We start from the raw sequence: 12,339 nt of genomic DNA, 5'->3' as shown, positions 1-12,339 counted from the left end.
CGCTCGGCCAGCCCCGGGGGCCGGGAAAGCGCTGGAAAAGGGCTGGGAAAGGGCTGGAAAAACGCTGGGAAAGGGAAGATGTAGCCCGGCTGGACGGGAAATCCCGGCCGGACGGGCCGCGGGGGCTCAGGGACAGATTCATCCCGGCCGCATCCCGGGACTGGCGGGTGGGAGGGAAGGGAAGGGGAAAGGGAAGGGGAAGGGATGGAGGCGGACGGAATAAGGAGCCCAGACCTGTTGCCATCAGAGCACGCTTTACTTCGGCAGCCGCGGGCGGCGGGACCGGACCGGGCCGGGATGGGCCGGGATGGGCGGCTCCGGCCACCCCGAGCATCTCCCGACCTCCGGCACGCCGGCATCCATTCGCCTGGGGTTTCTGAGTAGGAAAAGCTCCGGGCGGACCCCGCGTGTCCGCGGGAGGGCTGCGGACGGTCAGTCAGTCCGGCGGTCGGTCAGTCCGGCTGTCGGTCCGTCGGTCAGTCCGGCGGGCAGCCCGGGCTCGGCGCCGCGGTCAGTACGGCCCCACCACCACCGCCTCCACCTCCTTGGACGGGCGGCGCTCCTTGACCAGAAAGTTGATCATGCCCTCGGACTTGATGAGGAGGTTGCAGCCGAGGAAGAAGATGCCGAACACCACGGTGAGGGCCAGCACGCACATGACGGCGATCTGCACCACGCGCATGATGTACAGGCTGCGCTCGTCGGCCGCCGCGCCGCTGCCGTCGGTCACCACGGAGGCGGCGGTGCAGCAGCGCAGCGCCCGCTCCAGCTCCAGCGCCGCGCCCCCGGCCCCCGCCAGCAGCCCCGCCGCCGCCGCCGAGGAGCCGTTCGGGGCCGCCGGCATTGCCAGGGATCCGTTCAGTCCTGCCGGAGCCCCCAGGGATCCGCTCAGCCCCGCCGGGAGCCCCGCCGAGGAGCCGTTCATCCCTGCCGGCAGCCCCGCCGCCGCCGCCGCCGCATGCAGGCGGCCCGAGCCGGGCCGGGCGGAGCCGTGCCGAGCCCAGGCGAGCCCAGCCTGGCCGCTCCGCGCTGCCCCGCGCCCGCGGAGCCGCCGCGCTGCCCGCCCGGCACCGCCCGCTCCGCTCCTGCTCCGCCCCGGGAGGGACCGGGATGGGCCGGGAGGGAGGGAAAGGATGGAGGGGAGGGGGATTGGGATGGAGATAGGGAGGGACGGGAGAGGGGTTGGGATGGAGATAGGGAGGGAGGGGATAGGGAGGGAGGGGCAGAAGGGAGGGGAGAGGGGGTGGAGTGGAGTGAGGGAGAGAGGGAGGAAAGGAGGGCTTGGATGGGGAGGGAGGAAGAGAGGGAGCGGAGAAGATTTGAGGATGGAGGAAGGGGAAAGGGGAAGGGTTTGGATGGGGAGGGAGGAGGAGAAGGGAGGGGAAAGGGTTTGGGGCGGGAGGGGGAAAAGGGAGGAGAGGGATGGGAAAGGGTCAGGGAGGGGATTTGGGGTGACAGAGGAGGGGTCGGCGTGGGAAGAGGAGCGGCTTTGTGGGGAATGTTTGGGAATCGGGATGGCGGGTCAGGAAAATGGGGAGGACGGCGTTTTTGGGAAGAGAGTCCGGCATGGCAAAGGGTCGGGAGGGGAGCGGGTTCGGGGAGGAGGGAGGGGGCGTGGGCAAGTGTGGGGGCCTGAATATATGTTGTATTGTAAGATCTGTGTGTGTCAATGTGGGGCCTGAATATATGTTGTATTGTAAGACCTGTGTGGGTCCGAGTTGCTCCAAACGAGCTGCAGCTGCAGGGTCCTTGGTTGGGCAGCAGCTGTAGCTCGTGAAGGTAACTGAGATAAATAGGGGTGGGTCGAGAGCCCAGGAGGAGCCCCTGAGAAGACAGGAAGGACTGAGCTGCAGAGAATGGAGAAGAGCCCCAGCAGAGAGGCAAGAACAACGCTGCAGTGAGGATTACAACAGGCAAGGGGCTGGGAGGGGCTCTGGGTGTGCGAAGGGAGGATTTGGGGGTCAGGAGAATGGGATTGGGGCTTGCAGGGCTGCAATGGGGCTGGGGGGGATGTGAGGGACGTTTGGGGCATGGGTTTTGGTGGGAGATGTTCTGAGGGGAATGAGGAGGGGGATTCGGGGGAATGGGGGGATTTGGAGGAATGGAGGGACTTGGGGCAATGGGGGGATTTGGGGGAATGGAGGGATTTGGGGCAATGGGGGAACAGGATTTTTGCCCGTGGGATTTGTGCTGGGTTTGGGCAAAGGGGTTTCAGGGATGGACTTTCCTGAGAGAGGGGCCTTTGGGAAGTGGCTCTGAGGGAATGGGATTGGGAGTGCTTTTAGGGGAACTCGCAGGGAGCAGATTTTGTAGGATTTCTCAGTGGGTTTTAGCCGCAGTGAGCTCTGGGCTGTGCACTCCCAGGGAAGTGGGAGTGGGTTTTTTTTTTTTTGAGAAAACACATTTTGGAGAAGTTTCTGTGCCCAGGGGTGCAGGGCCAGTCCTGGGAGCCGCGGGAAGAGCCAGAGCAGCCCTTTGGGGCCCTGTGGGCTGGGGTGGTGGAACCCCCATTCCCAAAGTTCCCCCAGCTCTGTTTTCATGGCAGATCCAGCTCAGAACGTTTTGGAGCCCTCCTGTGTGTTGCCTTCTGATCCAAGGCAGGCGGCCCATTTCCCAGGGCCGCTCGGGCCTAAGAAACACGCGGACACCAATGTGGTGGAGGATCAAAGGCCTTTATTCTCTCTTCCCGTGGGGTTTTATAGTCTAGGGGGCTTCTACGTCAGGTGGGGGTCTGTCCTTACCATCTATGGTTAGTAGGGATGGAAAGTTACCTGGGCAAGTGGAAAATTACTGGAATCCGGTTCAGGGGGCTGCATTCCTATGTTAATTTTCTTATCTAAGGGGGCAGGGGCCCTGTCTTCCCGTAACATCACGAGATCTTCCGAACGCCAGGCCCTATCTGCTACACCCGTGTGCGTGGGGTGGTGCCAGAGGAGCGGTGCCAGCCCCGGGACCCCTGGATCCCACTGCCCATCCCTGCCCAGCCGCCCCAGCACCCCAGGGACCCAAATTCCCTGGGAATCCCAAACGCCTGGGAATTGCTGGGAATTCTCGTCCCACTCCGCTCAGGGTATTGCCCAGCCTGGGGCTGCCCCGGGCCAGTTTCCCACGGGTGATTTTGGAGGTTTGGGAAGAGCTGGAGGCTCCAGCAGCTGCCGACAGCAGAGCCGTGGGCTGGGCGTGTATCCCGGCACTGCAGCTCCCTGGCACTCCCAGGGATGGGCAGCGCGGCCAGGCCCAGCTCTGAGCTCCGGCCCAGCCGTGACTTGGAGATTTCCTGGAGGAGAGCGAGGATGCGGAGCTGCAGCTGCAGCCGAGTTTAACCCTGTGCTGTCCTTCCCGAGTGGAGATGGGACCATCCCAAACTGTGCCAGGGATCTGTGTGGGATCATCCCAAAGAGCCCCAGGGATCTGTGTGTGGAGTTGGGATCATCCCAAACAGCCCCAGGGATCAGTGTGGGATCATCCCAAACAGCCCCAGGGATCTGTGTGGGATCATCCCAAACAGCCCCAGGGATCTGTGTGTGGGGTTGGGATCATCCCAAACAGCCCCAGGGATTTGTGTGTGGAATTGGGATCATCCCAAACAGCCCCAGGGATCTCTGTATGGGGATGGGATCATCCCAAACAGCCCCAGGGATTTGTGTGTGGAATTGGGATCGTCCCAGACAGCTTCAGGAATCCATGTGGGATCAGAGGGGCTGGGACAATCCCTGCCCCCTGGGGCACCTGAGGATTTCCTGGTATGCTGCTCATGGGAATGACCCGGTGGAGAAGCCAAGGCCTGGAGAAAGGATGTTTTGTTTTCCAAACCCCTTCCAGCTGATTCATCCTGCTGTGGTGGCTTGGGGTGGCATTTGGGCCTCGGTGCTGGGGGGCTTTTCCAACAAAGGCATTCCGTGATTCTGCCATGAACTGGATGGTGGATGCCACCTGTGCCCCTGTCCTGCCCCCTGCACCTTTAGGGGTGACAGTCCCTTGTGGGGTCCCCTCAGTGCCGAGATCCCCCCAGCAGCAGGGCCGTGCTGGCCCTGCCTCGCTCCCTCATCCAGTGGGAACATTCTGTTTTCCTGCAGGAAGGAGAAGATGGGATTGGTTCTAAGGAGCCAAGGGAGGGCTGGCAGCTCCCGCAGCCAGGGGAAAAGCTGGAAGAGCTCTTGGAGCTCCACACCATTCCCCTTTGCAGCGTGGCTCTCTCCCTTCTCAGCAGGCACGTGGCTCAAGCTCTGTCCTTGAGCTCTTCACCTCCAGCTCTTGGCAACTCCATGGGAAAATGCTTCCCATCCCGGAGTTATGGCAGGAACAATCCCATCCCTCAATTAGAACAGGAACAATCCCATTCCAAAGTTATAGCAGGAACAATCCCATCCCAGAGTTATGGCAGGAAAAATCCCATCCCGGAGTTATGGCAGGAACAATCCCATCCCGGAGTTATGGCAGGAACAATCCCATCCCAGAGTTATGGCAGGAACAATCCCATCCCTCAATTAGAACAGGAACAATCCCATTCCAAAGTTATAGCAGGAACAATCCCATCCCAGAGTTATGGCAGGAAAAATCCCGTCCTCAATTAGGACAGGAACAATCCCTAAGTTATGGAAGGAATAATCCCATCCCTTAATTAGGACAGGAATAATCCCATCCCTAAATTAAGAGAGGAAAAATTGGAGGCAATAAGGCTCCTGTTCCCTCCCTGTCCCACACATCCCTGTCCCATTCCCACATCCCTGTCCCATTCCCACATTCCTGTCCCACACATCCCTGTCCCATTCCCACATCCCTGTCCCATTCCCACATCCCGGTCCTGTTCCCCCATCCCTGTCCCACACATCCCGGTCCTGTTTCCCCCATCCCGGTCCCGTTTCCCCCATCCCGGTCCCGTTTCCCCCATCCCGGTCCCGTTTCCCCCATCCCGGTCCCGTTTCCCACATCCCGGTCCTGTTCCCCCATCCCTGTCCCACACATCCCGGTCCTGTTTCCTGACTCCCGGAATGCGGAGCGGGATTGCCGGGAGAGCAGTGACACCTAGTGACACTCGGGATACCGGGATGGCGGGGTACCGGGATCCAGGCACCGGGACACGGGAATGAGCCCGGGAACGGGACGGGCACAGCCGCGGGCTCCGGGCAGCCCCTTCCCCGCCGCTCCCCTTTCCCAAGGGCACAAATCCCATTCCCGAAATCCCGGCAGCACCGGCCTGGCTCGCTGTCACTGCAGAGCTCTGCTGCCTTCCTTGGGCTGCAGATTCCTGGGAATTCCACGGCTGGAATCACAGACCATGGAAGGGTTTGGGACCGGGAGAACCTTAAATCCCATCCCATTGCAGCCTTTCCATGGACAGGGTACCTGCCACCATCCCAGGCTGGCAGGGAGCTCCTGCAGCCACCACACCTCCCTGTGGGGTAACCCTGGGAATCCCAGTGCCTGAAAAACCCTGGGGAGATCCACAGGGAAAATTTAGGACCCTGGCAGCTTTGATTTTTTTTTTTCCCTGTTTTTTCCCCTACATTTTCACTTCAGTTGTGATTGGAATTTGTTCCGTTCGAGCAGGGCAATGCATACAAAATTAGGGAAAGGATTGTGCTGGGATCCCTTTCATCCCAGGATCCATCTGGGAATCCACACTGCCAGCAGGGCCCACATCCCACTCCAGGATCCTCCTTTATGGGATGTAAAAAATCCCTGCTTGCTTCTGCTCAAGTGGGATAAGCAGGAATGAAAGGGTGGAGAACAATCCCATGGACAGGTGGGATGAGGAGCTGCTGAGTGACCCCAGAGGCCACGGAGATGTTCCAAGGCTGGGAGAGCTGGGAATGTTCCCCTGGAGAAGGGAAGGATGCAGGAAAACCTCAGAGCCCCTGGCAGGGCCTGAAGGGGCTCCAGGAGAGCTGAGAGGGGCTGGGGACAGGGATGGAGGGACAGGAGCCAGGGAATGGCTCCCAGTGCCAGAGGGCAGGGATGGATGGGACACTGGGAATTGTTGGGAATTGTTGGGAATTCCTGGCTGGGAGGGTGGGCAGGCCCTGGCACAGAGAAGCTCTGGAGCGAGTCCTGAGGAGGCCACGGAGAAGCTCCAAGAACTGGGGATTCTCTCTGGGGACAAAATGCAGCAAAATAATTGTTCCAAAATCTCCTTTTCTTACCCCTCCCTGCCTTCTCCCCATGGTGCCTCCCAAATCCTGATGCTGGGCCAGAGCAGCACATGGAATTGTGGATGATGGCTGGAGAAGGGAAGGCTCCAGGCAGAGCTCAGAGCCCCTGGCAGGGCCTGAAGGGGCTCCAGGAGAGCTGAGAGGGGCTGGGGACAGGGATGGAGGGACAGGAGCCAGGGAATGGCTCCCAGTGCCAGAGGGCAGGGATGGATGGGACACTGGGAATTGGGAATTCCTGGCTGGGCTGGGATTGCCAGAGCAGCTCTGTGCCCTTGGCAGTTCCAGGAAGGATCCTTGGGAATGCAATCCTGGTCTGGTCACTGTTATCAGTTTGCTACCAACAAATCCCCATTAGTATCAGACATCCAATCAATAGGGATTTTTGAAACTTCCCATAAGTTTGGGATCATGGGATAATGTAGGAAACTCTGGTCACATTCCCAGAGCAGCAGTGACAGGGTTTTATATAAAGAACAGCTACAATTCCAGTTAAAAAACAATTAAATGCATCAGCTGGTGCCATCCCCTCCTTTTCCCAGGGATGGAGCAATTTTCCCAGGGAATGGAACAGTTTTCCCAGGAAATCATGCCCATCCACGTTTACCATGGATAAGGAATGGGGGAGTGGCTTTATTGGAGTATTTGAAGAGGATGGAGAGGGCTCTTCCTGTGGGATTTGGGAGTGAAATCCCAGCTCCAGGTGCAGGGATCAGCCCTTGGCAGCCCTGGATATCAGATCCAGGTGTCCTGGGTGGGGAAGGGCCTTGGCAAAAGGGGAAAATGAGGCTGGGGGGGGTTGAGCCTGGCTCAGACAAAACAGAGCTCGGAGTTCGGCCTGGCCTTGCTGCCTGGCCCAGGAGATCTGGGGCTGAATTCCTCTCCTGGAATGCAGTGGGAAAGGAAAAGGAAAGGAAAAGGAAAGGAAAAGGAAGGGAAAGGGAAAGGAAAAGGTAAGGGAAAGGGAAAGGAAAAGGTAAGGGAAAGGAAAAGGAAAGGAAAAGGAAAGGAAAAGGAAGGGAAAGGTAAGGAAAGGAAAAGGAAAGGGAAAGGAAAAGGAAGGGAAGGGAAAGGAAAGGGAAAGGTAAGGTAAGGAAAGGAAATTTCAAGGAAAAGGAAATTTCAGGGAAAGGAAATTTCAAGGAAAAGGAAATTTCAGGGAAAGGAAATTTCAAGGAAAAGGAAATTTCAGGGAAAGGAAATTTCAAGGAAAAGGAAATTTCAGGGAAAGGAAATTTCAAGGAAAGGAAATTTCAAGGAAAGGAAATTTCAAGGAAAGAAAAGGAAATTTCAAGGAAAGGAAATTTCAAGGAAAGGAAATTTCAAGGAAAAGAAATTTCAAGGAAAGGAAAGGAAATTTCAAGGAAAGGAAATTTCAAGGAAAGGAAATTTCAAGGAAAGGAAATTTCAAGGAAAGGAAATTTCAAGGAAAGAAAAGGAAATTTCAAGGAAAAGAAATTTCAAGGAAAGGAAAGGAAATTTCAAGGAAAGGAAAAGAAATTTCAAGGAAAAGAAATTTCAAGGAAAGGAAAGGAAATTTCAAGGAAAAGAAATTTCAAGGAAAGGAAAAGAAAATTCAAGGAAAGGAAATTTCAAGGAAAGGAAATTTCAAGGAAAGGAAAGGAAATTTCAAGGAAAGGAAATTTCAAGGAAAGGAAATTTCAAGGAAAAGAAATTTCAAGGAAAGGAAAGGAAATTTCAAGGAAAGGAAAGGAAATTTCAAGGAAAGGAAAGGAAATTTCAAGGAAAGGAAATTTCAAGGAAAGGAAAGGAAATTTCAAGGAAAGGAAATTTCAAGGAAATTTCAAGGAAAGGAAATTTCAAGGAAAGGAAATTTCAAGGAAAGGAAATTTCAAGGAAAGGAAATTTCAAGGAAAGGAAATTTCAAGGAAAGGAAATTTCAAGGAAAGGAAATTTCAAGGAAAGGAAATTTCAAGGAAATTTCAAGGAAAGGAAAAGGAAAGGAAATTTCAAGGAAAGGGAAAGGAAAGGAAATTTCAAGGAAAGGGAAAGGAAAGGAAATTTCAAGGAAAGGAAATTTCAAGGAAATGGAAATTTCAAGGAAATGGAAATTTCAAGGAAATGGAAATTTCAAGGAAAGGAAATTTCAGGGAAAGGAAATTTCAAGGAAAAGGAAATTTCAGGGAAAGGAAATTTCAAGGAAAAGGAAATTTCAGGGAAAGGAAATTTCAAGGAAAAGGAAATTTCAGGGAAAGGAAATTTCAGGGAAAGGAAATTTCAAGGAAAAGGAAATTTCAGGGAAAGGAAATTTCAGGGAAAGGAAATTTCAAGGAAAAGGAAATTTCAGGGAAAGGAAATTTCAAGGAAAAGGAAATTTCAGGGAAAGGAAATTTCAAGGAAAAGGAAATTTCAGGGAAAGGAAATTTCAAGGGAAAGGAAATTTCAGGGAAAGGAAATTTCAAGGGAAAGGAAATTTCAGGGAAAGGAAATTTCAAGGAAAAGGAAATTTCAGGGAAAGGAAATTTCAAGGAAAAGGAAATTTCAGGGAAAGGAAATTTCAAGGAAAAGGAAATTTCAGGGAAAGGAAATTTCAAGGAAAAGGAAATTTCAGGGAAAGGAAATTTCAAGGAAAAGGAAATTTCAGGGAAAGGAAATTTCAAGGAAAAGGAAATTTCAGGGAAAGGAAATTTCAAGGAAAAGGAAATTTCAGGGAAAGGAAATTTCAAGGAAAAGGAAATTTCAGGGAAAGGAAATTTCAAGGAAAAGGAAATTTCAGGGAAAGGAAATTTCAAGGAAAAGGAAAGGAAGGGTAAGGTAAGGAAAGGTGGGATCCAGGGGTTTTAGATGAATTCCATGTTGGATTGGGGTGGGAGAGGCTCCTCAGGAGGGGTTCCAGGGCTGATCCAGGCCCTTCTCCAGGAGGGAGCTGCTGGTGCTCCCCAAATCCAGCAAAACCTCCCGGGGTTTTTGGGAGCAGTTGGATTTTCAGCTCTTTGAGCAGGGAATTCCACGAATCCTCTGGAGCGCTGCTCCATGCTGGGGATTTCCCCAATTTCCTGCCTTTATTCCCAGAGTTTTCTTGGAAAAAGGGGATAGTGGTGGCTCCAGAGGGAAATCAGGGAATGCAGGAACCTCCTTGAGTGCAAACCTGGCTCTTTTCCACCTCTTTTCCACACATTCAGAACATTTAAATGAAAGTTAAAATGTGCAAAGGATATTTCCCTGTGATTATTTTTTTCCCTGTGATTTTTTTTCCCTGTGATTTTTTTTTCCCTGTGATTTTTTTTTTCCTGTGATTTTTTTTTTCCTGTGATTTTTTTTTTCCTGTGATTTTTTTTTCCTGTGATTTTTTTTTTTCCTGTGATTTTATTTTCCTGTGATTTTATTTTTCCTGTAAATTTTATTTTTTCCTGTAAATTTTATTTTTCCCTGTAAATTTTAATTTTTCCTATTTTTTTTCCTTTTTAAATTTTAATTTTTCTTTTGCTGTATTTTCATTTTTTAAATTTTTCAACTCTCTAGCTGGGATGGGAAGTTCTCTTTGGGAGAGAGGAGGAAAATATTCTAAGGAAATATGAGGGGAAGGGGAGGAGCCTTTCCAGGCCTTGGACATCTCCTTCCCTCTCCCGATTTTCTCCTGCTTTCCTTTGTTGGGGATTGGCCAGGGATTCACTGAGATCTGAAAAATGAAGAAATCCTAAATCCTGGAATTATGTTGGAGCCTGGCACGTGGGAATCTGGAATTCGAAGAAAAGCTCTGGGACTGCCAGGCTTAAAATTTAGCATTTATAAATAGCATTTTTAATTAGCATTTTCCAGCTAATTTCAGAGTTTATTGTTCTCTCCTTGCTGATTCCAAAAGCTCCATGGATTTTTGTTGCACACAATTAAAAGAGATTTTTTTTTTTTTGGGAATATTTTTTTTTTCCTGTTTCCTGGAAGTTTTTCATTCCAGCAAAACTTGGATTTTTGGTTTCTGTACAAAACCCATTCCCAGTCTCTAAAGATCCAAGGCTTTTTTAGGAGGGAATTTCTTTTCCCAACTAAAACTTTTCTTTTTCCTTGCTGGAAAACCCAGGAATTTAAATATTCCTTTGTTTCCAGGCACAGGAGTGGTGTCCTGGTTCTCACCTCCAAAATCCTGGAATGCTCTGGAAGGGCCCTCCCAGCTCAGCCCATTTCAGGATTTTTCCATTATTAAAACAGAAGGATTTTCCTGCTGGGACTGGGATCAAAACCACCATTCCACCATGGAATTCTGCTGGTCTGCCCAAAGGCAGGGCAAAAACTCGGAGGAATTTTTCAGGATGTGCTGAGGAGAGAAAGAGGCCCCTAAATAATTTATTAAATATTTTAATTAGTGAAAAATGCCTTTATTGCTTGTTTTATAAGGGGGAAAAAAGATTTTATTATTAATTTTAAAAGGGAGAAATGCTTTTATTGCTTATTTTACAAAGGGAGAAAAAAACCTTTTATGAGTTACTTTATGAAGAAAAAAAGGATTTATTCCTTATTTTATTAAGGAAAAAATGCTTTTATTCCCTATTTTACAAAGGGAAAAATGCATTTATTGCCGACTTTATAAAGGAGAAAATCCTTTTATGACTTATTTTATAAGGAAAAAATTATTTTATTACTTGTTTTATAAGGAAAAATGCTTTTATTGCTTATTTTATACACAAAATGCTTTTATTGCTTATTTTATAAGGAAGAAAATGTTTCTATTACTTAACATTTAAGGGGAAAATGGTTTTTATTGCTTATTTCTTATGGCGGAGATATTTTAATTAATTACTTTTTTAAGGAGAACATTTTTTTTAATCGCTTCTGTTTTTGGACGAGGAGAAAAATCCAAAGTGTCAGGAGGTTTCTTGTGTCAAATAATTTCTGTTTGTGTGTTTGGTGTTCATGAAAAAATGTAACAACACTATTATTATTATTAATGTTATTTTTAATGTTATTATTATTGTTATTATTGTTATTTAATAATAATAATAATAATATTTAATTCCCAAGAACCAAGCGTGGGGAGTCTGGAATTTCTGGCACTGCTGGTCAGACAGGAGAGGAAGAGGAGGGCACGGATCCCTGGAAAACCTGACTAGATCCAGGCTGGGAGCTCTGGGAATGTTCCCCTGGAGAAGGGAAGGATCCAGGGAGAGCTTCCAGAACATTCCAGGGCCTGAAGGGGCTCCAGGAGAGCTGAGAGGGATTGGGGACAAGGGATGGAGGGACAGGAGCCAGGGAATGGCTCCCAGTGCCAGAGGGCAGGGATGGGTGGGACATTGGGAATTGGGAATTCCTGCCTGGCCTGGGATTCCCAAAAGCTCCAGTCTGGGCAGTCTTTGCCCCGTTTCTCCTGCACAGAGGGACGAGCAGCTTTTAGCGTTTGGTTTGCTTTCCCTGAGAGCGAATTTCCCTGCAATAAAAAGTCAGGGAACTCCACCCAGATGCCGGCAGGAGAGCTGGAGCCCCTGGGCCTGAGGGCTGGGAATCCGGAATGGCCCCGGGGGATGGGAGCGGCCCTGGGCACGGAAACCTGCTCTGGTGCGGGCCTGGAATCAACAGATGTGCTCCAGCGCCCGTGCCTGCTTCCCCTGCTCCCCTCGGCCCCTCCAGCCTAACCCTGCTCCCTCAGCACCTCATTCCACAATTCCCAATCCCCTCACAACCCCAGCCTTCCCCTGCTCCCTCAGCACCTCATCATCCCCCATTCCCCCATCCCCTCACAACCCCAGCCTTCCCCTGCTCCCTCAGGACTCCGTCCCACATTCCCAATCCCCTCACAACCCCAGCCTTCCCCTGCTCCCTCAGCACCTCATCATCCCCCATTCCCCCATCCCCTCACCATCCCAGCCTTCCCCGTCTCTCCTCAGCGCCCCATCCCACATTCCCTAATCCCCTCAGCATCCCAGCCTTCCCCATCTCTCCTCAGCGCCCCATTCCACGTCCTCCGATCCCCTGCTCTTCTCACCTCTCCCTCCCGCATCCCTCTGCTCTCCTCCTCACCCCTTCCCACACTGTCCCACCCCCCTCAGCATCCCAACCTTCCCCCGATCCCCTCGGCCCTGATCCCCTCTCCATCCCCGCCGCCTCCTCTCCCTCCCCATCCCCGCCTCTCCCTCCCTCCCGCGCCGCCTCCGCCCCTTCCCTCCGTGCGCGATTCGTGAGGCCGGAGCCGCCCCCGGCACCTGCCCGGCCCTCCCTCGCCATCCCTCCCTCCTCCTCC

General features: G+C 51.7%; 1 protein-coding gene across 1 annotated transcript; it reads right to left on the bottom strand.

Moving 5' to 3' along the window:
* Nucleotides 1–235: 235 nt before the first annotated feature.
* On the bottom strand, nt 236–1,174 carry RPRM (reprimo, TP53 dependent G2 arrest mediator homolog). Its single transcript, XM_064718354.1, has one exon. It carries the CDS (start codon nt 923–925, stop codon nt 512–514), a length of 414 nt encoding a protein of 137 aa, XP_064574424.1. The 5' UTR covers nt 926–1,174; the 3' UTR covers nt 236–511.
* Between the last annotated feature and the right edge of the window lie 11,165 nt (nt 1,175–12,339).

Source organism: Zonotrichia leucophrys, chromosome 7 (assembly GCF_028769735.1).
Source record: "Zonotrichia leucophrys gambelii isolate GWCS_2022_RI chromosome 7, RI_Zleu_2.0, whole genome shotgun sequence".
Lineage (NCBI taxonomy): Eukaryota > Metazoa > Chordata > Aves > Passeriformes > Passerellidae > Zonotrichia > Zonotrichia leucophrys.
This window is presented reverse-complemented; position numbering and strand designations above follow the sequence as displayed.